Here is a 26515-nt window from a genome sequence, read left to right as displayed (position 1 = left end):
GGCTGTTAAAACAAAATACCTCTTAGTGACCAGCACACAAGGGGCCCTTCATAAATTTACCCTCTCCCCAACTCCACTGTTTTCTAGAGACCACGTGATCATTTAGTCTTCATGAATGGGGAAGGTTGCAAATGATTTGAATCATAAGATGGTTTCTTGATTTGGACTGGTTGACATGGGAGAGACAGCAAATGTAGTGAAGTGTGAGGGCTGTGAGTAGATCCTGTCCATTGGAGTTTACAGGCAGGGAGAAAACTAGCAGCTGTAAAGATCACCTTGCCTGCCCACTTGCAAAATCTCCTTCAGTTATAGTGTCGGTTCCTACAAACATAATCTTCCGACAAAAGCCTGAAATCAAGGCATCTTCTCTAACTAGATCTCTAAGGAGCAAGTTTTCCCGTATATTGGACTTAATTGATTCCTTTAACAAACACTTCTCACTTTTTCAAATAATATTTAGGATTGCAGTTAAAATCTAATTGCTAGAATCTGAGAATGTAGGAATCAAAAGACACTGTCCCAGTTTTCAAGGAGATACAAAATGTAAACAATTTACGTTTAGAGGTGACAAGAGATATCTATAGCCGCCCAATGGAAGAAAACGATTTTCCCTTGGGGCAGTTCAACTCTAAAGTCATAGGAAAATAGGCATATTTTACAGGCTATAAAATTATACGCCATTCTGAAACATTTAAAAGAAAGAAATGGACATTTTTTTTCACCATGTCCATTGTAATGCTCATTTTGCGACGCTTTAGGGCAAAGCTCGCAGAAAAACAAGAGGACGCGTGATTAAGTCTTACTGAGTTACCATTCTCTGAAGCCAGTCCCCATTTTTTCCTCAAAGTAAAAGCGTGTGGAAATTACACTCCTGGATTTTAAAGGAACATACCACTGGGGATACCAAGGAGAGGAACCCGAATGTCGCAGTTCTCCAAGTGCGGTCTGCCCCTCCCACGTGGTAGGTTTTTGGCAACTTGACCCTCCTTCTTCCTGATGCTGGGGAAGATTCTAACGCCCTCTGGAGCCGTCCCTAGTGACGTCACGAGCGCGATTCCAGTCTGTGGCCAATGACAGGGCCGGATTCCGGGGGAAGCCCGGGGCGGCGGCGGCGGCCTGTGCGCGTGCGCGAGGTCTCCGCGTGGCTATATAAACATGGCTGGCGTGGCCGTGCGGCGGGGCCACGCTGAGTGTGTGTAGGGGGCTTTGGGGCGCTCGGGTTTGTAGTTTTGAAACTTCTGGCGGGGGAACTAGGGCGCAGAGTTTTGGTGGGTGGTGGGAGCCGAAGTGACGCCCTTCCGGAAACCCCGCAGCCGGGCTCCGCGGCTGAGCCGGCGCACGTGTGAGCGCCGCTAAGGAAGCGGCGAGCGGCCGAGCCGGTGTCGCTGCAGCCGGGGCCGCACGGACCAGAGGGAGTTCCGGGACGCGCGGGTCTCAGTGTGCAGCCGGCGCCCGTCCCTGACTTCTGTGTCGCGGCCCCTGCGCCTCTCCCTAGCGATGCTGTGGAGCCGGAACTGCTCTGGAGTCGGCTGCCGCTTGTCAAGCCTCCCCTCGCCTCTGCTCCCGGAACGGCAGCGTCGCAGCTGCCGCTGATCCACCTGGGGATGCCCGCGGGCCTCACGGAACCGGCCGGCGCCGCCCCCCCCGCCGGTGTGAGCGCCTCCGGGACCGTGACGATGGCCCCCGCTGGGACTGTGCCTGTCCGTGTGGAGAGCACCCCGGTGGCCTTGGGCGCCGTGACTAAGGCTCCTGTCAGTGTCTGCGTGGAGTCCACGGTGTCCCAGCCCCTGCGGTCCCCCGTGGGGACCCTGGTGACCAAAGTGGCTCCTGTCAGTGCTCTTCCTAAACTCAGCAGCGGCCCCCCGCTGCCTGCTCCTCAGATAGTCGCTGTGAAAGCCCCCAACACCACAACAATCCAGTTGCCTGCTAATTTGCAGCTTCCTCCAGGTATGTCGATCACCTTTTCCAGCTTACCCATCGGTCCAGCCAGCGGCGACACGGGAAACGTCGCAGCTCCGGATTGTGCCTTCTTGCTGGTAGCTCTAAAAAACTCAGCTAAGAGAACCTGTCGTAATCGACTTTGCAGGGCAGTGATTTGGCTTTACAGTTAATATAGCCTCTTTGAATCATTACTGCATAGTTCTTTCCATATTTAAGGAAAGAATTTATTCACCCAAGTGACACAGTAAACGCTGGAGCAGTTTATTTAGAGGGCCTTTGAGGCACTGGCTCCTAGGAGGGAGAAAGTAGAATATAGCTAAAGTTTTTATTTTTATGTGGAGAAGAGACCAATTTATATATCCACACGTTTAGATAGCTATATTTTTTTAAAAAGTTTATTTAATAAGTTCTTGTGTGTTAAGGCCGAAAGAGAATTTTAAATATAAGCAAGCTAAAGTAAGTTCACTGCTTTTCTAGTACCAGAAATGAATAATGCTGCTTCCTGCACCATCTTTAGATGTGTGATGATTGTAATTTTCAGTAGAAGAATACCTCTTATAGGGAGCAGTGTCTGAGTTGACAGATCAGAGGCATGGGATTGTTATATTTGCAGCAGCGTGTGATGCTACAGTTAATAAGTCTGTGACTACTTTCTATCCGAGGGTTTACATGTTTGGGCTGTGTTTCATGATTTATGCAAAGATTTTGCTTTTTGATCATTCAGCATATTGTAAATTTGAGTGTTCTACCTTCTTTCTTTCCTCAACTGAAAGTCTTGGAATTTCATTGGGGAAAAAAAGCACATATCACATTCTTTGGAGTGAATTCTACTCTTAATTATATCGTCTTCTATTTATTATGCTTAGCAGTAATTGGAACTCAGACCTGCAAAGGTGGTAAAGAAGTGAAGCACTGGATTCAAGATTTTAGTATCCCCTGGCAAAATGACAGAGGCTCTTTTGTAGCTAATGTTCTGTTTAATCATGAACATTGTGGAAAGATAATGTTCTTTACTTTTGCTGAAGTTCTCTTTCAGTTTTGTATGGTACAGGAGATACATAAACTTAGCGCTGTGCTGTGTATGCCACTGGATACATTTTCTGCCAGTTCTAAATTGTCATCCTGCATATCCTTACAAAGTAGTTATGAATGTTTTTGAATAAAATCACCTCCTAATTTGTTATAAATTCCTGTCTAGTCAGTGAAGATTGTTTAGAAACAATCAAAAAAGTATTAAAATACAGAAACTATCAAGAGTAAAAACTTGGTAAGTGGGAACTCATCACAAATCGAAGGCATACTGTGCCTTTATATTATTTATATTCTTTTGTTGGTCATGATAGGTAGAGAATAAGGAAATAAGGAAAGGTCTCTAAGGTTAAATAACTTGCCCAATGCCAGACACCTCACAGGTGTCAGGGAATTTGAATCCAGGTCTGTTTACTCTTTACGCAATACCGTGCTTACCACTTATTGTGTGTGTAGGATTTGCCTCATTGAGCATCAGGGTTAAACCGTGACATAGAATTTTAGAGCCTAATCTTTTGTATACAAAGAAACCAAAACTGAAACTTGCCAGAGCTATACAGCTGCAAACCAGGACCACAGCGTAGGTGTGCACCACACTAAAACATTTTAGGTTATTGACCGTGGAAAAACTTACAGGAGAGGAGATAAATTGCCTTTAGGAATTGTTAGTTACAGAGGAGGTGGGGAGGTACTTTGAAGAACGGCTTTTGGGAATATTTCAACTGATAGGTGGCAGAAGACCATACTAACCTTTGTGCTCTCATTGGTGCACAATAAGATAACCAGTAGTTGAGGAATAAAATGGAAACACTGATTAAAGTAACTTTAAAAAAAATTGTAAGTCTTGTACCATTTCTTTTATATCCTGAGGATTAGTAATTGATTACGCAGGGATGTTTAAATCACATAGAAGTCACCTTTTCTTTTGCCAAGATAATAATTATTGGATTTCTGTTTACTTCAGAATTTCCTCAATGAAAAGAAGTGGTTTTTAAAAGTATAAATATGCACCGCAGGTTTTTCTAGGGAGCAGGGGCTGGAAATAAAAAGGGGCAGAATTGTGAGGAAATGAAAGAAGCTATAGCAAAGCTCTGAAAATTACTCTGTTGAATGTTTTTGGTAATCTCTTTGATCTTCTCGGTCTTCTCTTTTATGAACATGTGGGATTTGGGGCCAGACTGCGCTTCTTTCTGTTTTTGGTATTCTTTGTCTCTTCTATCACTTGTTTGAGAATAATGATCAAGGATTTGGTTGCTTCTGCTATGTCAAAAACTGGTAACTTCTGCTTGATGGTCATACTGTACAGAAGTCCGTGAAAGTTAATTGTAAAATGGTTCAGGTCTTTCTTCATCAACTCTTTCATGCTCAGGCATGGCATAGGATTTGGACCTTTTCTCAAATTCCTGAACCAGTTCCTGGATAAGCTAGCGGTTCTTGTTTCCACCCTGGCTTTATCAAAAGGGCATTGCATGAGGGTAGGGACTCTGTCACTGACTTTATTACCCAGAACCTAGTAAGTTCCTTGCTCAGAGAGGGCACCAGAGTATTTGAATGCACACATTAGTATATGTGGAGAGAGAAGAGGAAAATAGGGCTGTAGCCCCTAAGGGATTCCAAGGACCATTACACATACCAGTGCATTTTATTTTTAATTTCTTTGCTCATTCTGCTTACAAAAGCAGCATGTGCTCATGTAAAAGAAAAAAAGCATTACTGAAATGTAATATACCCCCTTCACCAGAGTATTGCTATTAACAGTGTTATCCTTTTCATGTTAGTAACTATAAATCTTCCTCATTTTTTAAATTGCTAACTAATCCACTGTATCAATGTACCATCATGTTTTGACCACTTTGCTATTCGTAGATATTGATATTGTTTGCACTACTTTCTTTTATTACAAATGATGCTATAATAAACATCTTTGTGTATTTTTGTGCCGTTTTGTAAATGTGTTTTTTATAGGATAAATTGCTAGAAGTGGAATTGTTGTTTCAAAAGGTAATCTTTTCATAGGATTACCAAATTTTATCCGCAAAAGATCATTAAAATGCATAATCAACAATGTTAATACTTAATTTTAGAAAGCTAGCTATGGGGGTGCCTGGGTGGCTCAGTCAGTTAAGTGTCTGACTTCGGCTGGGGTCATGATCCCAGGGTCCTCTCTGCTCAGTGGGGAGCCTGCTTCTCCCTGTCCCTCTGCCTGCTGCTCCCCCTGCTTGTGCTCTCTCTCTGTCAAATAAATAAATACCATCTTAAAAAAAAATAAAAAAATAAAATAAAAATCTACCTATGAAATCTAATAAGTAATTTTCCAGACTTGACTTTCATTAACAGTAAGAGTAGATGAGTCCTATAATTGAGTGGAGAGAGATAGACTTCAAATGTAGAGAAATGTGGGTGGATGATAATGTTATATAGATTTGTTACTTACTGAATAACTATGCCTAAGAGGGCTCTTGTTAGTTTGTGAAGTAAAGTAAGTATATAATATAGAGTAGCTGGGAAGGTTTATTAGTTCAGGGCAAGTTTAGTTCAGAGTAAGGACTAGGTGTGCTAATCACACTTATAGATAACAAGGGGCTTGGTGGGTTAGCCTCTTGTGGAAAGCAGTGAAGTGTAGCAGTAAAGGACAGAACATTGGCCTTGGAATCAACAGACCTGGATTTGAATCCCAGCTCTACCACTTATTAAGTCTGTGATTTGGGGCAAGTTTATTAACCTCATCCTCAGTGTCAGTTTTCTTATGTCTAAAATGGGATCATACCTTCTTCATAGAAGTATCATATGGGTTAACTAAGAATATAGGTCTACATGTCACAGAACTCTAAAGAACAACATTTGTGTGGAATACAGAGTTGCATAACAGGCATGCCCTAAATATTTAAGGTACCTGTATAGCATTGGGCTATAGGTACTCTGGTTGCTATTTATCTAATGTATATTGGCATCCACCAAATTCACTATAATTTATTTTTTAAAAGATTTTATTATAATTTCAAAGGATGGATTTTGAAATAACCTCAATGTCTGTGTGCCCCCACTTTTTTATGTCTGTTATTCAAAATTTGGAAAGTACAGAAAAATCACCCCAAATGTTTTGAGTATATCTTTTAGTTTCCTTTTGTATATAAACTTTATGGAGTTACAGTTCTTTACATGTATATTTATTTTAAAAAGGAAACCATTTACAATAAGTTTTGAAAAATTTGACAAAGATATAGCCACCACTCCAAGATATGGAGAACATTTCACTCCCCCCAAAGTTTAGTTTCTTTGGGGAAGAAAATTTGTGGATGCTTCCTTTATTTTCTTTTTTTCTTTTTTTACATAATTGGGATTCTATTACTTAATTTCTATATCCTTCTTTTCCACTTATTATTATATAGTGACAATTTTGTATGTTCTAACCTCAAAAGTTTAATTTTAATGGGTGCATAACCCATTATTTAATCTTTTCTCTATTCATTTAGGTTGCTTATGCCTTTTTGTTTAAAAAGATTACTTATAAATAAAAGTAAACAGAATGTTTTTATATTTAGATTGTGATGTGTGTCTTATTTTCTTGGGACAGATAACAAATTCCAAGAATTTTGGAATTTCTGGATCAAGGAAATACAAGTATTTTAAAGTTCTGTATTTTTTAACCTACTCACACATTTCAGTGCTAACTGTATACTAGGTTTTATGCTCATTACCATGGATGCGGTGGTAAATAGACACAGTACGTCTCCTGGAAATTAAAGAGATTTTGAGAATTTCCTTGGGTTATTCTGGGCTCAATTTTTCTACAACAATATTATTTTTGTAAACTAAGACATGTAAAAACAAATATGGCAAGTTAAAAAGGTAAAACCACCTGAAAACATATGATCCTACTTTTAAAAGATGAAATTTAGGGGCGCCTGGGTGGCTCAGTCGTTAAGCGTCTGCCTTCGGCTCAGGTCATGATCCCGGGGTCCTGGGATCGAGCCCCGCATCGGGCTCCCTGCTTGGCGGGAAGCCTGCTTCTCCCTCTCCCCTCCCTCTGCTTGTGTTCCCTCTCTCGCTGTGTCTCTCTCTGTCAAATAAATAAAATCTTAAAAAACAAACAAACAAACAGAACTTCTGTTAACTTTATTAAATTTCATCTTTTTAAAAAAAAAAAACAAAAAACCCTAGACTTATTTCAGTAGAGACTAGAAGGTCACCAGTCAGGCAATTATGTATAGATACTAAATTTTAATAGGTGAATTCTGAAGTTTTTCTGGCTCTTAGATTTGTGTGGTCTGCTATGCTTTCAGGGTCAGTATTTACCAATGCTAGGAAGTTGGGCAATCACAGCCACCATCCAGATCAACTTGTAGCCAAGACAAAATAGGAAAGTCATCTTAGGACATAGCAGTTCACTGGTCAGATGAGTAGAGTAGTATGTTAAATTATGTACCAGATAGAGAATGAGCACAGGACCACTTTACACTTTAACAATATTTTTAGAGGAAAGGTGCTCTGTAACCTAATATATGTTTACTTTCTTTCAACATGTCTGTAGGATAAGTAGGCAAACTGGTTATCCTTTTATGATTGGAAAATGAGTCAAATTTATCAGGATTTGATTCAAAGAGACTTGGTAGCTGGTTTTCAGAAAAGAGACTACTGTTCAGTTTCCTTTATATGTTTATAAGTCCTTTTCACTAGGTTGTTGCTCATTAGACTGGGCCTTTGGGATAGATAAACACTTCAGTTAGAAGAGCATTGACTTTAGATGAGCTCTTGTTATTTTATTCTCAGTATTGTCTTCAACTATTCTAGTATTACTTCCTACTGAAGTTTTGAGTATTTAGTTGAAGAAAAGTTTGGATTGTGAACCTTTTGGTATTAATAACAGTTATTACTATTGATAACTTTAAAATTCAAAAGCCTGGGGCGCCTGGGTGGCTTAGTCGTTAAGCGTCTGCCTTCGGCTCAGGTCATGATCCCAGGGTCCTGGGATCGAGCCCCGCATTGGGCTCCCTGCTCCGCAGGAGGCCTGCTTCTCCCTCTTCCACTCCCCCTGCTTGTGTTCCCTCTCTCCCTATCTCTCTGTCAAATAAATAAATAAAATCTTAAAAAAAAAAAAATTAAAAAAAAAAATTCAAAAGCCTGCTTGAAAGTATTACCTCATTTAATCCTGTTAATGATCTTGGAAAGTAGGTATTAAGTCTCTCAATCCACAAATATAGGGTGTCTTTCCATTTATTTAGATCTTTAATTTCTTTCAAAAGCATTTTGTAGTTTCCGGAGTATTGGTGTTGTACTTATTTTGTTTAATTTATCAGTATATTATTATTTTTGGTGCTATTGTCAGTGGCATTGTTTTCTTTATTCCATTTAGTCATTCATTGCAAATGTATAAAAATACAGCTGATTTTTATACATTGATTCTGTATCCTGCCACCAAACTGAACTTACTAGTTTTAATAGTTTTTTTTTGTGGATTTGTTAGGATTTCTACATAGAAGATCGTATTATCTGTGAATAGATGGTTTTACTGCTTTCTTTGGATGCCTTTTATTTCATTTTCTTGCTTAATTACCCTGGTTAGAACTCAGTACAGTGTTGAATAGAAGTAGTGATTGCAGGCATTCTTGTCTCATTTCTCATCACAGGTATCTTTGTCTTATTCCTCATCTTAAGGGGAAAGCATTTAGTCTTTCACCATTAAATGTGATGTTAGGTGTGAGTTTTTTGTAGATCTCTTTTACCAGGTTGAGGAAGTTTGCTTTTATTCCTATTTTGAGTGTTTTCATCATGAAAAAAGGGGTGTTAGATTTTGTCAGATGCTTTTTCTGCTTCTGTTGAGATGATCCTGGGGTTTTTGTCCTATATTGATATGCTTTTTTACAGTAATGTTTGTATATTAGACCAGCCTTTCACACTGAGATAAATATTACTTGATGGAGTATAACACTTTTTTGTGCTGCTGTATTCACTTTGCTAGTACTTTGTTGGGACTTTCTGCATCTATATTTATAAGGCATATTGGTCTCTAGTTTTTTTGTGATGTCTTTATGTGGTTTTTGTATCAGGGTACCACTGACCTTACAGAATGGGTTGATACATGTTTCCTTCTATTTTTTGGAAGAGTTTGTGAATGATTAGTATTAATTTTTCCTTGGATGTTTGGTAGAATTCACCAGTGAAGCCATGTGGACCTGGGCTTATCTTGCGGATACTTTTTTTTGACTAGTAATTAAATTCATTTGTTAGAGCCCTCTTCAGGTTGCCTCTTTTTTCTCTTCTTTTCCTTTCCTTTCTTTTCTTTTCTTTCCAAGATTTTATTTATTTGAGAGAGAGAGAGAGAGAGAGCACAAGTGGCAGGGAGAGGCAGAGGGAGACGGAGAAGCAGGCTCCCTGCTCAGCAGGGAGCCCGATGTAGGGCTCCATCCCAGAACTCTGGGATAATGACCTGAGCCGAGGCAGATGCTTAACCAACTGAGCCACCCAGGCGCCCCTAGGTTCTTGAGCCTATTTTCTTGAGTCATTTACAGTAGTTTTTTGTTTTTAAGAATTTGTCCATTTCATGTAAGTCATCAAATTTATTGGTTTACAATTATTCATAGTATTATTCCCTTATTATCCTTCTTTCTATAAAGTAGTAGTAATGTCCCTTCTTTGATTCCTGGTTTTAGTAGTTTGAGCCTTCTCTTATTTTTTCTTAGTCAGTCTGGTAAAGGTTTTTAAATTTTGTTGGTCTTTTCCCAGAACCCATTTTTGTTTTTCTTTTTCTCAATTGTTTTTATACTCTCTATTTACCTCTGCTCTAATCTTTATTAATTTCTTTCATCTGCTTGCTTTAGTTTTTATTTTGCTTTTTTCCCCCAGTATCTTAAGACAGAAGTTTAAGTTATTGATTTGAATCTTCCTTTTTTTTTAAGTAGGCTCCACACCCAGTGGAGCTTATACTCACGACCTTGAGATCAAGACCTGAGCTAAGATCAAGAGTAAGACTGACTGAGCCACCCAGTTGCCCCTTGAATCTTCCTTTTTAAGAGAGAGAGGGAGGAATGGGGGTGGGGGGAGGGGTAGAGGGAGAGGGAGAGAGAGGATCTTAAGCAGGCTCCACACCCAGCACAGAGCCCAACACAGGGCTTGATGGATCTCGTGACCCTGAGATCATGACCTGAGCCAAAATCAAGAGTTGGGATGCTTAACTTACTGAGCCACCCAGGCACCCCCTTTTTAAATACTGCCATTTGTGACTATAAATGTCCCTCTAAGCACTGCTTTATCTGCATGCCATAAATTTTGGTTTATTATGTCTTCATTTTCACTCATTTCAAGGTATTTTCCAATTTCCCTTGTGATTTCTTCATTGACAAATGACTACTTAGGAGTAATTAATTTCTAAATATTTCTGAGTTCCCCCAATTTCTTTTTGTTGTTGATTTCAAATTTCATTCCAGTGTAGTTAGAGACTATACATTGTATGAGTTCAGTCTTTTAAAATTTACTGGGGCTTGTTCTATGTCCTAGCATGTGGTCTATACTGAGAATGTTCCATGTGCACTTAAGGAGAATGCTGTTATTGGGTAGAATATTCTATAGGTGTGTTTTAGATTTGTTTGGTTTATAGTATTGTTGAAGTATTTGAATTCCTTGTTGATCTTCTATATAGTTGTCTATCCTTTGTTGAAAATGGGGTATTTAAGTCTTTCAACTATTATCGTTGCATTTCTGTTTTTCCCTTCCTTTATGTCAGCTTTTGCTTCACGTATTTTGGGCTGTTTGTTGTTGCAAAAATGTTTATAATTGTCAATATTCCTGATCCACTGGGTGTTTTATCAATTATAATATGCCACCTCTTTATCTCTAGTAACACTTTTAGACTATTTTGTCTGATATAAGTATGGCCACTCTAGCTTTCTTATGGTTGCTGTTGTATGATATGCCATTTACTTTCAACTTTGTTTTATATTTGAGTCTGAAGTGTGTCTCCTGTAGGCAGCATATAGTTGGACCTTATCTTTTTTTGGTCTGGTTTGACACTTTGCCTTTTGATTGGATTATTTAATCTGTTAACATGTAATGTTATTTCTATAGTTAGGTTTAGGTCTGCCATTTATTTTTGTTTCTATATATCCTCTCATTTTTGTTCCTGTATTCCTTTTTTCCTGCTTTCTTTTGCATTAAGTGAATATTTTCTAGTGTGACACTTTGTTTTCTTTATAATTTTTCAATATATATATTTAGTGGTTCTAGAGGTTACAAAATATATCTAGTATATGCTGTATATATATCTAATAAATTCTAGTAAGAATTTATTTCACATTTATAATAACTTAGTTGGGTGAGATATAGAAACGTTTCTATTTAGCTCATTTTCCTCCCCCTTTTTTATTTTGTACTATTATTGCTCTACATATTGCATCTAGATATGTTAGAAACCCAACAAATACCTTGTTATAATTATTACCTTATGTAACTTTTTGTTTTTTAAAGAAACTGACAGAAGAAAGGAGCACAGGACATATCTGTAGCATTTGTTTTATTACTCTCTTAGTTACCGTTTCTGGTTTTCTTCATTTGTTTTCACCCAAAGTCATTTCCTTAGTGTGATACAACTTTAGTCCCATCCACTTCCTTTCTTTTTTTTTTTAAAGATTTATTTGACACAGAGAGAGAGACAGCTAGAGAGGGAACACAAGCAGGGGGAGTGGGAGAGGGAGAAGTAGGCTCCTGGCTGAGCAGGGAGCCCGACGCGGGGCTCGATCCCAGGACCCTGGGATCATGACCTGAGCAGAAGGCAGACGCTTAACGACTGAGCCACCCAGGCGCCTCCCATCCACTTCCTTTCTGCTGTTATTCACAAATATATTACATTTTTATGTTATGGGTCCAAAAACATAATTATATACATATTTTTCTACACAATTTCTTTACAAAAATTAAGAGAAGAAAGCAGAATTAATAGGCATTTACTTATATTGTCAAATTATGTAATCACCTTTCCCAGTGCCCTTTTTCATTTTCATGTGAATTTGAATTACTCCTGGGATCAGTTGTTTTGAGCCTGGACAACTTTATTTAGTATTTCTTGTATGGTGTGTCTGCTAGTCAACCAGTCCACTCAGTTTTATTCTGGGAGTGTCTTTTTTTTTTTTTTTTTTTAAGATTTTATTTATTTATTTGACAGAGAGAAAAAGAGGGGAGGGGGAGAGGGAGAAGTAGTCTCCCCACTGAGCAGAGAGCCCAAAATGGGGCTCAATCCCAGGGTTCTGGGATCCTGACCCGAGTCAAAGGCAGACGCTTAACCGACTGAGCCAGGCACCCCTATCTGGGAATGTCTTTATTTTGCCTTCAATTTTGAAAGATATTTTTAATGAATATCTGATTGTTGGTTGATTTTTTTTTTTGCTTTCGGCAAGTGGAATATGTCATTTCACTGCCTTCTGGCCTCCATTGTTTTTGATGAGAGGTCAGCTGTTAATCCTATTGAGGATCTCGTGTAAATAAGGGGTCATTTTTCTCTTGCTGTTCTCAAGATTTTCTTTTAATAGTCGAACACTTTTATTTTGAAGTGTCTTGGTGTGGATCTCTTTGAATGTATTAGAGTTTGTTGAACTATTTGGACATCTAGATTATTCTTCCTCAGATTTGGGGAGTTGTCAGCCATTATTTCTTTGAATATTTTTCTGTTTCTTTATCTCTCTTTCTGTTTCTCTTGTCCTCCCTCTCTGGTACTCACATTATGCCTATGTTGCTGTGCCTTTCAGTGGTACACAATTCTCTGAGGCTGTGTTCATTTTTCTTCATTATTTTTTCTCTCCATTCTTTGGATTTAATAATCTCCATTCATCTATCTTCAAGTTCACTGATCTTCTACTCATTCAGTTTCACTGTTGAGCCCCTCTAGTGGATTTTTTTGTTGCTGTATTTTTTTTAACTACCGAAGTTGTTTTTTTTTCCTTTAATAATATCTATCTTTCTAGCAATCATCTCTATTTGATGATGTCATCATACCTTCCTTCGCTTGTTTAAGCATGGTCTCCTTTAGCCTTTTGAACATATTTATAATGTTTACTTTGAAGTTTTTGTTATTAGATCTGACAGCCAGTCCTTCTCATAGGTGGTTTTTCTTGCCTGCCTTTTTTCCTGTGTGTCATACTTTTCTTTTTCTTTGCATGTTGTGTAACTTGTTATTCAAAACTAATATGTTGGGGTGCCTAGGTGGCTCAGTTGGTTAAGCATCTGCCTTTGGCTCAGGTCATGATCTCAGGGTCCTGGGGTCGAGCCCTGCATTGGACTCCCTGCTCAACAGGGAGTCTGCTTCTCTCTCTCCTTCTGCCCCCCTTCAACTAAATGAATAAATAAATAAAATCTTTAAAAAATTTAATATATTGCAGCAACTCTGGATTCTGCCCCCTGTTCCCTTGAGTGTATTATTGTTTGCTTTTTTTTTTTTTTTTTAAATGTCTGACTGGTTTATTCTAGTGAAGTCTATTTTTCCCCACAGTGGGAAGCCTTTGATGTTGCTCCTCAGAGGGCACAACCATGGGCATAAGCTCAGCCACCCTGAGATGACAGGGCTCTCCTTGACTTTCTCTTTCTCTGATTTCTCTGTTAAGCTGTGTGTCTCTTGGTATCATACCCAGGTATTAGGCTCTACCTTTGCCAGCCATTTACCCTATTGTTTTCAACAATGCCATAGGGCCCAACTTGTTCCATAGTCTGATCCAATTAAATTTAGGCTACTTTTAATATTTGAGGTTTGTTCTGACATCAAGAGGGCCCTTCTTAGTTGTTTTTATTTCTGGTTTTCTCTGATAAACTAGAGCTAGGCCTATGGCCTAGCTTGTATCTGTCATGAAGCTACCATCCTTCTTTTAATTGTTTTTGTTGTATTTGAGAGTGCTGTTACCTTTGAGCTTCCCCACACTGTGTTGAAATAAAGTCAGCGGGCGCCTGGGTGGCTCAGTCGTTAAGCGTCTGCCTTCGGCTCAGGTCATGATCCCAGGGTCCTGGGATCGAGTCCCACATTGGGCTCCCTGCTCCGCAAGAAGCCTGCTTCTCCCTCTCCCAATGTTCCTGCTCTCGCTGTCTCTCTCTCTGTCAAATAAATAAGTAAAATCTTTAAAAAAAAAAAAGAAATAAAGTCAGCTTCCCTATAGAGATATTTGGAGTGGGGATCAGGACTGTGGAATGCTTCTTTGTGGGCAGTATCCCTGCTTTAGGAGTGGGGTACTGGGCTACCACCATCTGGTCTTATCTACTTACTTCTTCCAGCATGGAACCTCCATCCTACAAAAGAACTGGGGTGAGGGAGAGTGGGGTCCAGATACTTTTAGTGTGCCATCCCTGAAGTAGAGCCTTCCCTTTATGAGTAGAGATGAGTAAAAGAAGCCTAGAAACCTCTGGATGCACTTGTCTCAAATTTGTCCTCTGCTGTATGCAGCTCATTGTGGGGGAGATCAGAAATGCTGGTGGCCTGCTCCTCCCAGAGAGATACCATAGCCCTCAACTGCGAGCTTGGGAGGGAGAGAGAGAGGGCCTTTGTTGGCCACACTGCCTGATCTGAGAAGGGAAAGGGAGTGAGTCATGATTGAGATGCCACTGTTTCTTGCTGTGCTTACTGAGTTTTAGTAAATCCTCATTAATAATGGTGAAGTCATTTTCTGTATGCCTTCACGCAATTTCCAAAGACTTATTATTTATTTTTAAAGATTTTATTTATTTATTTGAGAGAGAGAGCGAGTACATGAGAGGGGGGAGGGTCAGAGGGAGAAGCAGACTCCCTGCCTATCCAGGGACTCCAGGATCATGACCTGAGCCGAAGGCAGTCGCTTAACCAACTGAGCCACCCAGGCGCCCTCCAAAGACTTTAAATAGTTGTTTTTAAAAATAATTTTCACCAGTTATGCTTGCTTTGCTGGGGAGCAGGTTTGTTGAGCTCTTCATGCTCCCTTTCTGGAAATGGAACTTCAGCTATGAATATTCTTGTTTGTGCCTTCTACTGACATGGACAAGAATTTCTTTAGATTAGAAATACTGGGTTAAAGAGTGTGCAAATGGGAATCAGTTTGGCACAATCATGTAAAGTTGAACAAAGCACTTGTACCAAATTATATTACCATCATCAAGATGTTAAAGTTCCTGTTGCTGCACATCTCTCTAACACTTAATATTGTCATTGGACTTCTTAATTTTTGTCTTTCTAGGTATATATATATAAAGTGATATCTCACTGTGGTCTTAATTTACTTTTCCTCATCATTGCCATTTGTGTTTCTTTTGTGCATTTTGGATATTTGTCCTTTGAACATATGTGAACTAAAATTTTCTCCCATTTTGTCGTTTGGTTTTTACCTGATGGTGTCTTTTGCTAAACAAAAAAAAATTTTTTTAATACACTTTAATGCATCAGACTTATTTTAAGAAATTCTTCCCTATTCCAAGTTCAGAAAGATAATTTTCTACATTATCTAAGAGTTTAAAAGGTTTTACTTTTTACCTTTGTACTCTTAATGCCCTTGGGGTTTTCTGTGTGGTGTGAAACTTTTAATCTTTTCCATATAGATAACTAATTGACACAGCCTTATTTATCGAATAGTTGCTCTTTGCCTCACTAATCTGCAGTGCCTCCTAGGAGAATTTGATATAACATATCTGCATGGGTCTATTTTGGAATTCTCCAATTTATTCCATCGGTTACATTGTGTAATCTGGTTCCATTACCATTACCATCTTACTGTAGTTCTATAGTTTGATGTCATGAAGGAAAAGTGTTTTGGCTCCTTTTAAGTAGCATAATAATTAGTATACATGGAATTCAGTATGTATTAATCACTTATTCAGAGCATTTTACAGTGTTGAAAGAAATGGTCAGAACACAAAATACATGATGATTGTTTCATTTATTAGCTTAGAAGTCATATTTTGCTTTTTTCTAACTCTAGGAACAGTTTTGATCAAAAGTAACAGTGGCCAGTTGATGTTGGTATCTCCTCAGCAAGCTGTGACAAGAGCAGAGACCACTACTAACATAACTTCAAGGCCAGCTGTACCAACAAATACTCATACAGTCAAAATCTGTACAATGCCGGTAATATACCTTAGTTTTTTTTTTATTTTTTAATTTTTTTATTATTAGTTTTTTTAATCCTCCTTAATTTTCCAGCTATTTTCTTCCTATAAATGTGTGTGTATTTGTCAATAAGAATAATAGATGATTCTGCTCAACTTTTTGAATTAAGCCACTTTCCTTGAACATGTTAATTAAGGTGTTTGGTTTTGTCATTTGGTATTTGCTAAAATACTAATGATTTTTCTTCATACTCAAAGATTTTATAGTCCTCAAGGGAATGTTCAAAGGGCTATTTGTATCTCTAAATGGAAAGAAAATAATCATTCTGTTTCAATTTTAATTTGTGGTATAAAATATTTTTTTTTCAAAGATTTTATTTATTTATTTGAGAGAGAGAATGAGGGAGAGAGAGAGAGCATGAGAGGGGGGAGGGTCAGAGGGAGAAGCAGACTCCCTGCCGAGCAGGGAGCCCGATGCGGGACTCGATCCCGGGACTCCAGGATCATGACCTGAGCCGAAGGCAGTCGCTGAACCAACTGAGCCACCCAGGCGCCCAATTTGTGGTATAAAATATTAACACTACAGTTTATGGTGTTCATTTTTATACGTACCTTACAAGACTGACTTTTAAGAAATTCAGAAATCTGTAATATTTCATTAGTTGGTGTTGTTAGAAAATGGTTAATTTTACATACATGATAATTTTTCCAGGTAACTAACTAAAATTTATCTTGTGTGCCAGAGGTTAAAAAAAAATTTTTTTTTACAACAAGAAAAAGAAAAAATACAATAAAAAATACAATAAAAAAATTTTCTTAATGGCGTCTTTCTCTGGTAAAATAAAAAATGCTGAATGGTATAACATTTTCTTGATGAGTCAGGTTCATCCTAATGAAGGATTGCATAGTATTCTGTGGTAATATTTGCTGTCAGTTCTGTCCGCTCCCCCACAAGCCCCCATTTTGTGCTTTCCTAGTATTTGGTTCTAGGTTCTCGACCATTTTCTCTGTTACTGTATCTTTCAATGACAGCTTCTCCTTTCCTTTCCAATTTGCTTTATCTAACTGCTGTGAGTTGAGAAGATAGGTTAGCAGATTTTTGTTTATAATTAGATGTTAAATAAGAATCCATTTATTTTCTCTATGAGCCAAAGAGTAAAGTTCAAGATTTTAATGCTAAAATACTGTAATATTTATTTGTTAAATCAGTTGCCTCCTTAGGAACACGAAGTGGGTGTCAGTTGGCCAGTTGACCAGTTAGGTTCATAGTGGAAAACGTGCTTAAAATCTCTAAGGTTTTAAAGCCAGTTATAACAAAGAAGTTTGCTATGGTGAAGTGTTTTAATGTTTAATGTTTACAGTAGTACTGACTGATTTAAAATTACTAATGCTGATGACTCTATTATCTCTCCTCTCTCCCCCCTCCCCCCCAGAATTCTAGTTCACAGTTAATTAAGAAAGTGGCAGTGGCACCTGTTAAAAAATTGGCACAAATAGGAACTACTGTTGTAACCACTGTTCCAAAGCCTTCCTCAGTACAAGTAAGTTGTGACTGACTTCTGTCCATGCATGCACTGGTTTTTCTCTCACCTTTCTTTCTCATTTAGCTATTTTCTGCCAGATGTATAAGTTGCCACAATGACCATGTGACCTTGAAGAAAGCAATTCAGTGATATTTGGTGACACTTATCAAAGTGGGAACGGTTGGAGCTGTGGAGAACACAAGATAAACATCGTGTATGATCTTGGAATATCAGTTTTACTTGCATGTAATAAATTAATACAAATACATCTAATAGCCATGTGTCAGAGGGTCTAGAAGCAGTTGTCAGGACAGAATTTTGGCATAGGAGGTATTTATTAATTATCGATATCTGTGGAAGGGAAGGAGAATAAGACTTTGAACTAGATGCAGGCCCAGTAAAGCCTCTGCCAACTGGGTGGAGAACATTGGAGGAAATATGGCCTGTCAGAGTTGTTCTACTGTGTGCCAGCATTGGTCAGCTGGGCCTTAATTCCCCCTCTGGGATAAGTCACTGGATGTCAACTCCACAAGGAAGTTGTGCTGTTGGGCAGGGTAATTCTTTGTAGTTGAGACAAATCCTGAAAGAACTGACATCTGTGGGCTATATAATAGCATTCCCCACAGCTGGGACAAAACAGATTTCCTTGTAATGGTATATCACAGTTTACTCCTGGTGTCACTGGGATCTACTTCCTTAAATATGTTAAAGACCAGATCTTTTGGAATTCCAGTGGGTTTCTTCCTTGGGGAAACAAAGAAGAGGAGGTTACTAGGATGAACTACAGTCTTCACCATTGTTGCTGATACTCATCATCTCCCTCCTTGACTCTCCTCTTCATTCTAGATTCTCTCCATTCTCAATTAATAACTCTGCTGGTCTTGGTAACTTTTAACTGGTGGTGTGACCAGACCTTCATCCCTGAGCGATCTGAGGTCCTACTCACCATGCTCTCTTGAGACATGGTGTCATAACAACTGGGCAAAGAAACACCAGCAGGCGCTTAAGTGGATCACCTGGATTCACCACACATATTCTTCCTCAGTCTCTATTGTGTAATAGCAACCCTACCTATTCCAGATGTCAGGTCAATTATCCCTGCCATGATAATGATTCTTTACTGCTGTTCCTTAGACACTAGGAACCTGAAGTACCCAGGAGGCAGCCATGGTGTCTAGCTTATGGGAACTCTTGCTGTGTTCTCTGGTGAAAGTGTGTCCCCGCGGGTAGAAATGGGAAGCACAGCGTCCCCCATTGCGTCTTTGGGAGTGATGATAAGTGGTTCCATTCATCCCTCTGCTCCTCTACTCCTTGGTTTTCATGTATTTGTCCTATTGGAGACATAGTACCATAGAGTTTCCTGATACAGCTTACACTGAATCTTGGAGGATGGAATTCCATCTTCATTGAGTATTGCCTGAGTTTGCACTTCACCTGTGCCCTCTGCAGGCTGTTCTGATACTTTACTAGGCTGCCAGCTTCTAGGTCATGCCCCCCAGACATTCATAATCAGTGCCATTGTGGTCTTGGAAAGCATGGAAATAGAATGGGCTGGGCTTCAATATCAGGAGTTATGATTGAGTTTAAGATGGTCTACCCATTACTGCAATGGGATTATGTAGGTAGAGTAAGACTGGGATTGTGTACCTCCTTGTGCCTCTTAGGAGGAAGAATTGGCCTGGAAGGTGCAGGTATCTGGTAAGGTACAGCTAGTAGCTATATTAGAGTTGTGAAGGACAGATTTTGTACTAGAGGCTATAAAATATTAACAAGGAAAGTAGAAATGCCGTAAATGTTCACAAAAAATAGGATGCTTTTCCTGAGCTCACATTTCATTGGCTCTTATTTTGCTTCATAAGGGAGAGGAACCCTTCCCATTAGTCCAGAAGGGTAATCATAATCACTAGCTAAAGTTATAGATTATGCTTTCTTTAAATAATAGCATAAGGAGTTAATGGCAGAGTATAAATATAGACTCACTGAAGAAAGAGTATTTAATTACTGTAGATTAAGCTGAAAAAGTTTATTAGACAGTCTCCAAAAGGATTCAGAGAAACTGCACAGTAGTTGTCCTTGGAGAGCAGAACTAAGGCTAGGAATAGGAAGGTGACTCATTTTCATTGTTGCCTTGAGATCTACTTTAATAATATTTCACTAAATTAGGTGCAGTTATTTTTACCTTTTTTGCTTAACATTTCATCATTCTAGTCTCTTCACCATTAATCAGTGTTTTAAATTTTTTCCCCATTTTTACCCTTAAAGCATGCTTCGTCTAATATATGCTCCAGTCTTTCTAAAGTGGGAAATTTTGGTGTACATTTGAATTCACTTATTTTGACTGTTACCAAAGGAAATTTTCTTGAAGGTGATTGCAACCTGACCTTTTTGTGTTGTATACCTCTGGAATACAAATATTTAAATTAAAATGATGGTGCAGTGTTCAGTTTTCTGAGTCAGTTGTAAATACTGTTGTCTCTCCCATCACCCTCAAACTTGACTCATGTTCTGTAACTTTGTGTTTGTTTTAAAATAAGATTTTTGCTTTATCTGAGTTGTCTAAATTATTGCCTGACTTGTGATTTCTTGTATTGAACTTTTTATCCTGCGGGTGGTGCTATAATCACACCTCATTTCAATAGAAGGTGGAAGACATAACCAAAATTCTTTTCAGTGTGAAAATAAGCTATCACAGTTTGTAATATTCATTATGCTTACTCTAAGAGTCTAGATAAAAGCAGCTTATCTGAGCATAAGATGATCAGTAGATCTCTCTGCTTTATACTTAAGAAAAAGCAGAAAATTACGGAATAGGATATTCTATATTTTCATATAAAAACTTACTATTTCAAATTCTTTTTAGAGAAGTATTAATAATGTGTTTTGAGGACCATGCACTTGGTACTGTTTTTCACAAACAAACCTAGGAGAGTAGGGAGGTACCATTTCTGTCCTTGTTTTTTTACAGACGAGAATCAAAGTATTAGCAAGGTTAAGTAACTTGCTTGAAGTCAACACTCAGTAGGTGTCAGTGAAAAGTAGGTAGGTAGATACGTTGGCTCATTGAACATTAAAAAAAATAATAATAAAGTAAGTAGGTAGATGAGAATGAAACCCAGATCTGCTGAAGTCCAGAGCTCTTACAACAGTGTTCTGATGCCTTAGACTAGTAGAACATAACATGAAAGCAAAGATGTCAAGATCCATGTGTAGTCTGATAAGTGTGAAACGAGGCACCTGCTGTGATACAGTTCATAGTAATACATATCTAAATGTGCACTACTTCTAATTTCAGTCTGTAGCTGTGCCAGCCAATGTTGTCACAGTTACTCCTGTAAAGCCGTTGAATTCCGTAACTACCCTGAAGCCTTCAAGTTTGGGAGCATCAGCTGCCCCCTCAAATGAGCCCAGTCTCAACACAGAGAACTCAGCAGCTGTTCAGACGAGTCTTTCTCCGGTAAGCTCCCACTTCCATCTTACATGAATACAGCTCTTTAGAAATTTTCTTGAATTCTGTTTTCCAGCTAACATTTGTGTTTATATTTCTCTCTTTAGGCGATGCTAGAAAATGTGAAGAAATGTAAGAACTTCCTTGCAATGTTAATAAAACTAGCATGTAGTGGATCACAGTCTCCAGAAATGGGGCAGAATGTCAAGAAACTGGTGGAACAACTTTTGGTAAGTTAGTATTATGAAAGCTTAAATTCTGTAAGAATTTGTAGAACATGTTTTAAATGGGACTTATCTTTAAATGAGGTTTATTTTAGGTGGATTTTTTTGATAAGCTTTTGTTTTTTAATTTGTAATGATAATAAATCTGAAACAAGTAAATCCATTATATTACTTTCTGTATGCCTTAGCTTAAAAAGGGCCTGGGCGCCTGGGTGGCTCAGTTGGTTAAGCGACTGCCTTCGGCTCAGGTCATGATCCTGGAGTCCCTGGATCGAGTCCCGCATTGGGCTCCCTGCTCAGCAGGGAGCCTGCTTCTCCTTCTGACCCTCCCCCCTCTCATGTGCTCTCTCTCTCTCATTCTCTCTGTCTCAAATAAATAAATAAAATCTTTAAAAAAAAAATTTTTAATAAAAAAAAAAAAAGGGCCTTAGGGAGGGGTGCCTGGGTGGCTCAATTGGTTGAGTGTCCGACTCTTGATTTTGGCTCAGGTCATGATCTCAGGGCTTTGGAATCAAGCCCCATGTCAGGCTCCATGCTTAGCAGGTAGTCTGCTTGAGGAGTCTCTCTCCCTCTGCCCCTCCATCCCTGCATGCACTCTTTCTCGCTCTAAAACAAATAAATAAATCTTAAAAAAAATAAAAGGCCTTGGAGAGAAAGTTGACTCTTGGGTCAAATAAAAAATTGTTACTAGAATTGCGAATGCCAGAAAGCCAGGCTATCAACAAATAATGAAATTCAGTTCTTGTAAGTTCAAACAGCATACTTTGTAACCTGTGGAAGTAAGTTAATTTTAAGTTTTAGTTTTCTTTTCTGTAAGATGAGAAGAGTAATAAATGTGATGATCTTGGAGTTCCCAAGTTCCAAGATGCTGTGTTTTTTAGCTATTAAATTATACATCATTCAGGTTTTATATCCTCTTTCAGGTGAATTGCTTAGATATATTAAAGCAGATGAAGGTGGAAATTAACAAATATTGCATATTATATGCTTAAGAAATATGCTGAGGGTATAATAGACAAATACAATTTTGGATTTTTTGAGCTACTAAAATATACAGATTTCTCTGACCATATAATGAGCATTTTGTATATTTTTTGTATAAAAATGGTCACTTTTTCCCAGCAGAAAATGTGTGTATTTCAAATATTGCACAGGAAAACAAGTATAATTTATAAATATTAAAATATTTTCTTTACTACTGTTTTTTATGCTACCTATAGTTGTTAGAAATAGAGCACATTTGAAATGGCTAGTTTCCCACTTGGGAAAACTATTTTAGATATTTAAAATTATAAATCCTATAAGCAAGTTTTTAACTTTCAAGCATTCTTAAAAATTTCAATTAACTTAAATTTTTAATTTTTGATTGAAGTATAGTTAACATAGATATTGTATTACTTTCAGGTGTAGAACATAGTGATTTGGCAGTTATAAACATTACAAAATACAGCATTAGTATAGTTACCATCTGTCACTATAAAAAGTTACTACAGGGCGCCTGGGTGGCTCAGTCGGTTGAGCGACTGCCTTCGGCTCAGGTCATGATCCTGGAGTCCCGGGATCGAGTCCCGCATCGGGCTCCCTGCTCGGCGGGGAGTCTGCTTCTCCCTCTGACCCTTTCATGCTCTATCTCATTCTCTCTCTCAAATAAATAAATAAATAAATAATCTTAAAAAAAAAAAAAAGTTACTACAATATTATTGGCTATATTTCCTACACTGTACTTTTTATCCCTTTGATTTTCTTATTTTATAACTGGAAGTTTGCCCTTCTTTAACCACTCACCTATTTTGCCCATCCCCCCCCCAGTTTGTTCTCTGTGTTGTATCTGTTTCTGTTTGTTTGTATTTTTTTTAAATTCCATATATAGGGGTGCCTGGGTGGCTCAGTCATTAAGCGTCTGCCTTCGGCTTGGGTCGTGGTCCCCAGGTTCTGGGATTGAGCCCCGCATCTGTCTCCCTGCTCTGCGGGAAGCCTGCTTCTCCCTCTCCCACTACCCCTGCTTGTGTTTCCTCTCTCACGGTGTCTCTCTTTGTCAGATAGATAGATAAAATCTTTAAAGAAAAAAAAAAGACTGAAATCTTTAAAAAAAAATAAATTCCATATATATATATATAAATCTTACAGTATTTGTCTTTCTCTGATTTATTTCAGTTAGCATAAAACCCTCTAAGTCCATCCATGTTGTGAATGGCAAGATCTCATTCTATTTTATGGCTGAGTAATATTCCATTGTATGCATATACCACATCTTCTTTAGTCCTCTATTAATGGACGCTTACGTTGCTTTCATGTCTTGGCTATTGTAAACAGTGCTGCAGTAAACATAGGAGTGCAAATATCTTTACAAATTAGTGTTTTTGTTTTCTTTGGGTAAATACCCAGAAGTGGAATTACTGGATTGTATGTTCAATTTAAAAATTTTTGAGAAACCTTCATACTGTTTTCCACAGTGACTACACCATTTTCTATTCCTACCAACAGTCCACAAGGGTTTCCTTTCCCCTACATCCTTGCCAACACTTGTAATTTCTTGTCCTTTTGATATTAGCCATTTTGACTGGTGTGAGGTAATATATCATTGTGGTTTTTATTTTCATTTCCCTGATGATTAGTGATGTTGAGCATCTTTTCATGTGTCTGTTGGCCATCCTAAGTCTTCTTTGGAAAAATGTCTATTCAGGTCCTCAGTCTATTTTTTTTTTTTTTTTTAAGATTTTATTTATTTGACAGAGACACAGCGAGAGAGGGAACACAAGCAGGGGGAGTGGAGATGGAGAATCAGGCTTACTGCAGAGCAGGGAGCCCGATGCGGAGCTCGATCCCAGAACCCTGGGATCATGACCTGAGCTGAAGGCAGACGCTTAATGACTGAGCCACCCAGGTGCCCCCTCAGTCTATTTTTAATCAGATTATTTTTGGCCATTGAATTCTATGAATTCTTTGTATATTTTGGATCTTAACCCCTTATCAGATATGACATTTGTGAATATCTTCCCCCTATTCAGTATGTTGCCTTTTTGTTTTGTTGATGCTTTCCTTTACTCTGCAAAAGCTTTTCAGTTTGATATAGCCTCAGTAATTTATCTTTGCTTTTATTTCCTTTGCCTAAGAAGGCATATCCAGAAAAATATTGCTAAGGCTAATATCCAGGGGTTACCACCTATATTTTCTTCTGGGACCTTTATAGTTTTGAGTCTCACATTTAGGTCTTTAATCCATTTTGAGTTTATTTTTGGGTATGTTATTTAAGAAAGTGGTCCAGTTTCATTCTTTTGCATATAGCTGTCCTGTTTTCCCAACACCATTTATTGAAGAGACTATCTTTTCCCCATGGTATATTCTTGCCTTCTTTGTCGTAGATTAATTGACCATATAATTGTGGATTTATTTCTTAGCTCTCTATCCTGTTCCATTGATCTCTGTGTCTTTTTTTGTGTCAGTACCATACTGTTTTGATCACTATAGCTTTGTAATAGAATTTGAAATCTGGGATTGTGATACCTCCATCTTTGTTCTTTGTCAAGATTGCTTTGGCTGTTCAGGGTCTTTTGTGGTTCCACACAAATTTTAGGATTATTTGTTCTAATTCTGTGAAAAATGCTGTTGGTGGTGGGTTTTTGTTTTTGTTTTTGTTTTTTTTTAAGATTTTATTTATTTATTTGACAGAGAGAGAGATAGCGAGAGCAGGAACACAAGCAGGGGGAGTGGGAGAGCGAGAAGCAGGCTTCCTGCCGAGCAGGGAGCCCGATGTGGGACTCGATCCCAGGACCCTGGGATCATGACCTGAGCCGAAGGCAGATGCTCAACGACTGAGCCACCCAGGCGCCCGGTGGTGTTTTGATAAGGATCACACTGAAACTGTAGATTGCTTTGGGTAGTATAGACACTTGAACAGTATTAATTCTTCCAGTGCATGAACACAGTATATGCTTCCATTTATTTGTGTCCTCTTCAATTATAGTTTTCACAGTACAGGTAGGTCTTTTACCTCCTTACATCAGTCATGAGTTACACGCCTTTCCTCTTTTAAAGTATTTGTAAACCTAAAAGTATTTTTCTTTCTGCCGTTCTCAGGATGGAAAAATTGAAGCTGAAGAATTTACTAGACAACTGTATGTTGAACTCAAGTCTTCACCTCAGCCTCACCTAGTTCCTTTTCTTAAGGTAAAGTTATGTGTTACTTTGAAGAAATTATTTGAGTTAGATTACCTTAAAATAATTTTTAAAAATAATTGGAATCCTGAATATTTCAATAAGATAGCTATGTGAAGATACTAACAATGTAGGAGAAAGCTCTCAAATGTTGTAATCTGTTAAGAATGTTCATAGTCCATATTCTTTGGATTGGAACACTTTGGGAAAATAAAAGTAACATCTCATTCATGAACATAACTTAATGATTATATTGGTAAAGCTTGCATCTTAAAAGGTTTGACTTTTCCTTTAAAATAGGGCCTCTTCTTTGTCCTAATGACTCATATTCTCCTAGAAAAAATAAATCAAATAGTGCCAAAGTTGGTGGGAAAGCTGTTATTTTTAAAAATTGATTTATACTGTTAGTAAGCATACTCTTTTCTAAGATTTGTTGAATAAAGTAGAATTTTGACATAGAATAGTATATTTGATAACAAGAGACTATAAAAAATTTTTTTGGATACTCAGAAGCTAAAGAGGAATCAAGTTGAAATTTAAAAAGTCATTAAAGAACTGGAATTATAGTTAACCACAGAGTCATCCCATAAATTTTGAAATAATGGAATGAGGAGTGGCCTTTAGAAATATTTGGTTTAGCGGTGCCTGGGTGGGGCAGTTGGTTGAATGTCCGACTCTTGGTTTCGTTAAGCTCAGGTCGTGATCTCAGGGTTGTGAGATTGAGCCCTGTGTTGGGCTCAGTGTGGAGTGTGCTCAAGATTCTCTCTCCCTCTGCCCCTCCTGCTCATGCTCGCTCTCTGAATCTCTCTCTCTCTCTCCCAAATAAATAAATACATCTTTAAAAAATTTAAAAAGAACTATTTGGTTTAATTGTCTAGAGGAGATGAAAGAGGCATCACAGTGGAAGACTCCTTTTGGTTGCCTCATAAAAAAGGAGTGGGAAGGGAAGTGGAGCACCACATTTTCAGAAGGATATTAAAATAATGGAAACTGTCACTAGGAGGGTGAGCACATTGATTAGGAGGGTGCCAATCATGTGATACAAAATGTGGCTAAAGAAACTGAGAATGTTTTAGCTAGAGAAGACTTGGACTGGGCAAAGGGAGGTTGAAGCTTCAGCATAATATCTAATATCAAATGACTAGTGCCCTGTTTTT

The 26515-nt window shown here is 38.3% G+C and overlaps 1 protein-coding gene across 2 annotated transcripts in view; it reads left to right on the top strand.

The window, feature by feature from the left end:
* The first annotated feature begins 1142 nt into the window (after positions 1-1142).
* TAF4B (TATA-box binding protein associated factor 4b) overlaps positions 1143-26515 on the top strand; it is a 128684-nt gene continuing 103311 nt past the window's right edge. For both annotated transcript variants that reach the window (XM_081801467.1, XM_081801468.1), the window contains exons 1-6: positions 1143-1947; positions 15885-16030; positions 17445-17552; positions 20827-20988; positions 21087-21209; positions 25281-25370. In XM_081801467.1, coding sequence (XP_081657593.1) covers positions 1605-1947; positions 15885-16030; positions 17445-17552; positions 20827-20988; positions 21087-21209; positions 25281-25370 — 972 coding nt within the window. In that variant the 5' untranslated portion in view covers positions 1143-1604. The remainder of the gene's footprint in view (positions 1948-15884; positions 16031-17444; positions 17553-20826; positions 20989-21086; positions 21210-25280; positions 25371-26515) is intronic.

The sequence above is a fragment of the Leptonychotes weddellii genome, chromosome 13 (assembly GCF_054177405.1).
Source record: "Leptonychotes weddellii isolate Sample4059 chromosome 13, ASM5417740v2, whole genome shotgun sequence".
NCBI lineage: Eukaryota > Metazoa > Chordata > Mammalia > Carnivora > Phocidae > Leptonychotes > Leptonychotes weddellii.
Note: the sequence above shows the minus strand (reverse complement) of the source record. Positions and strands in the feature narration are given on the sequence as shown.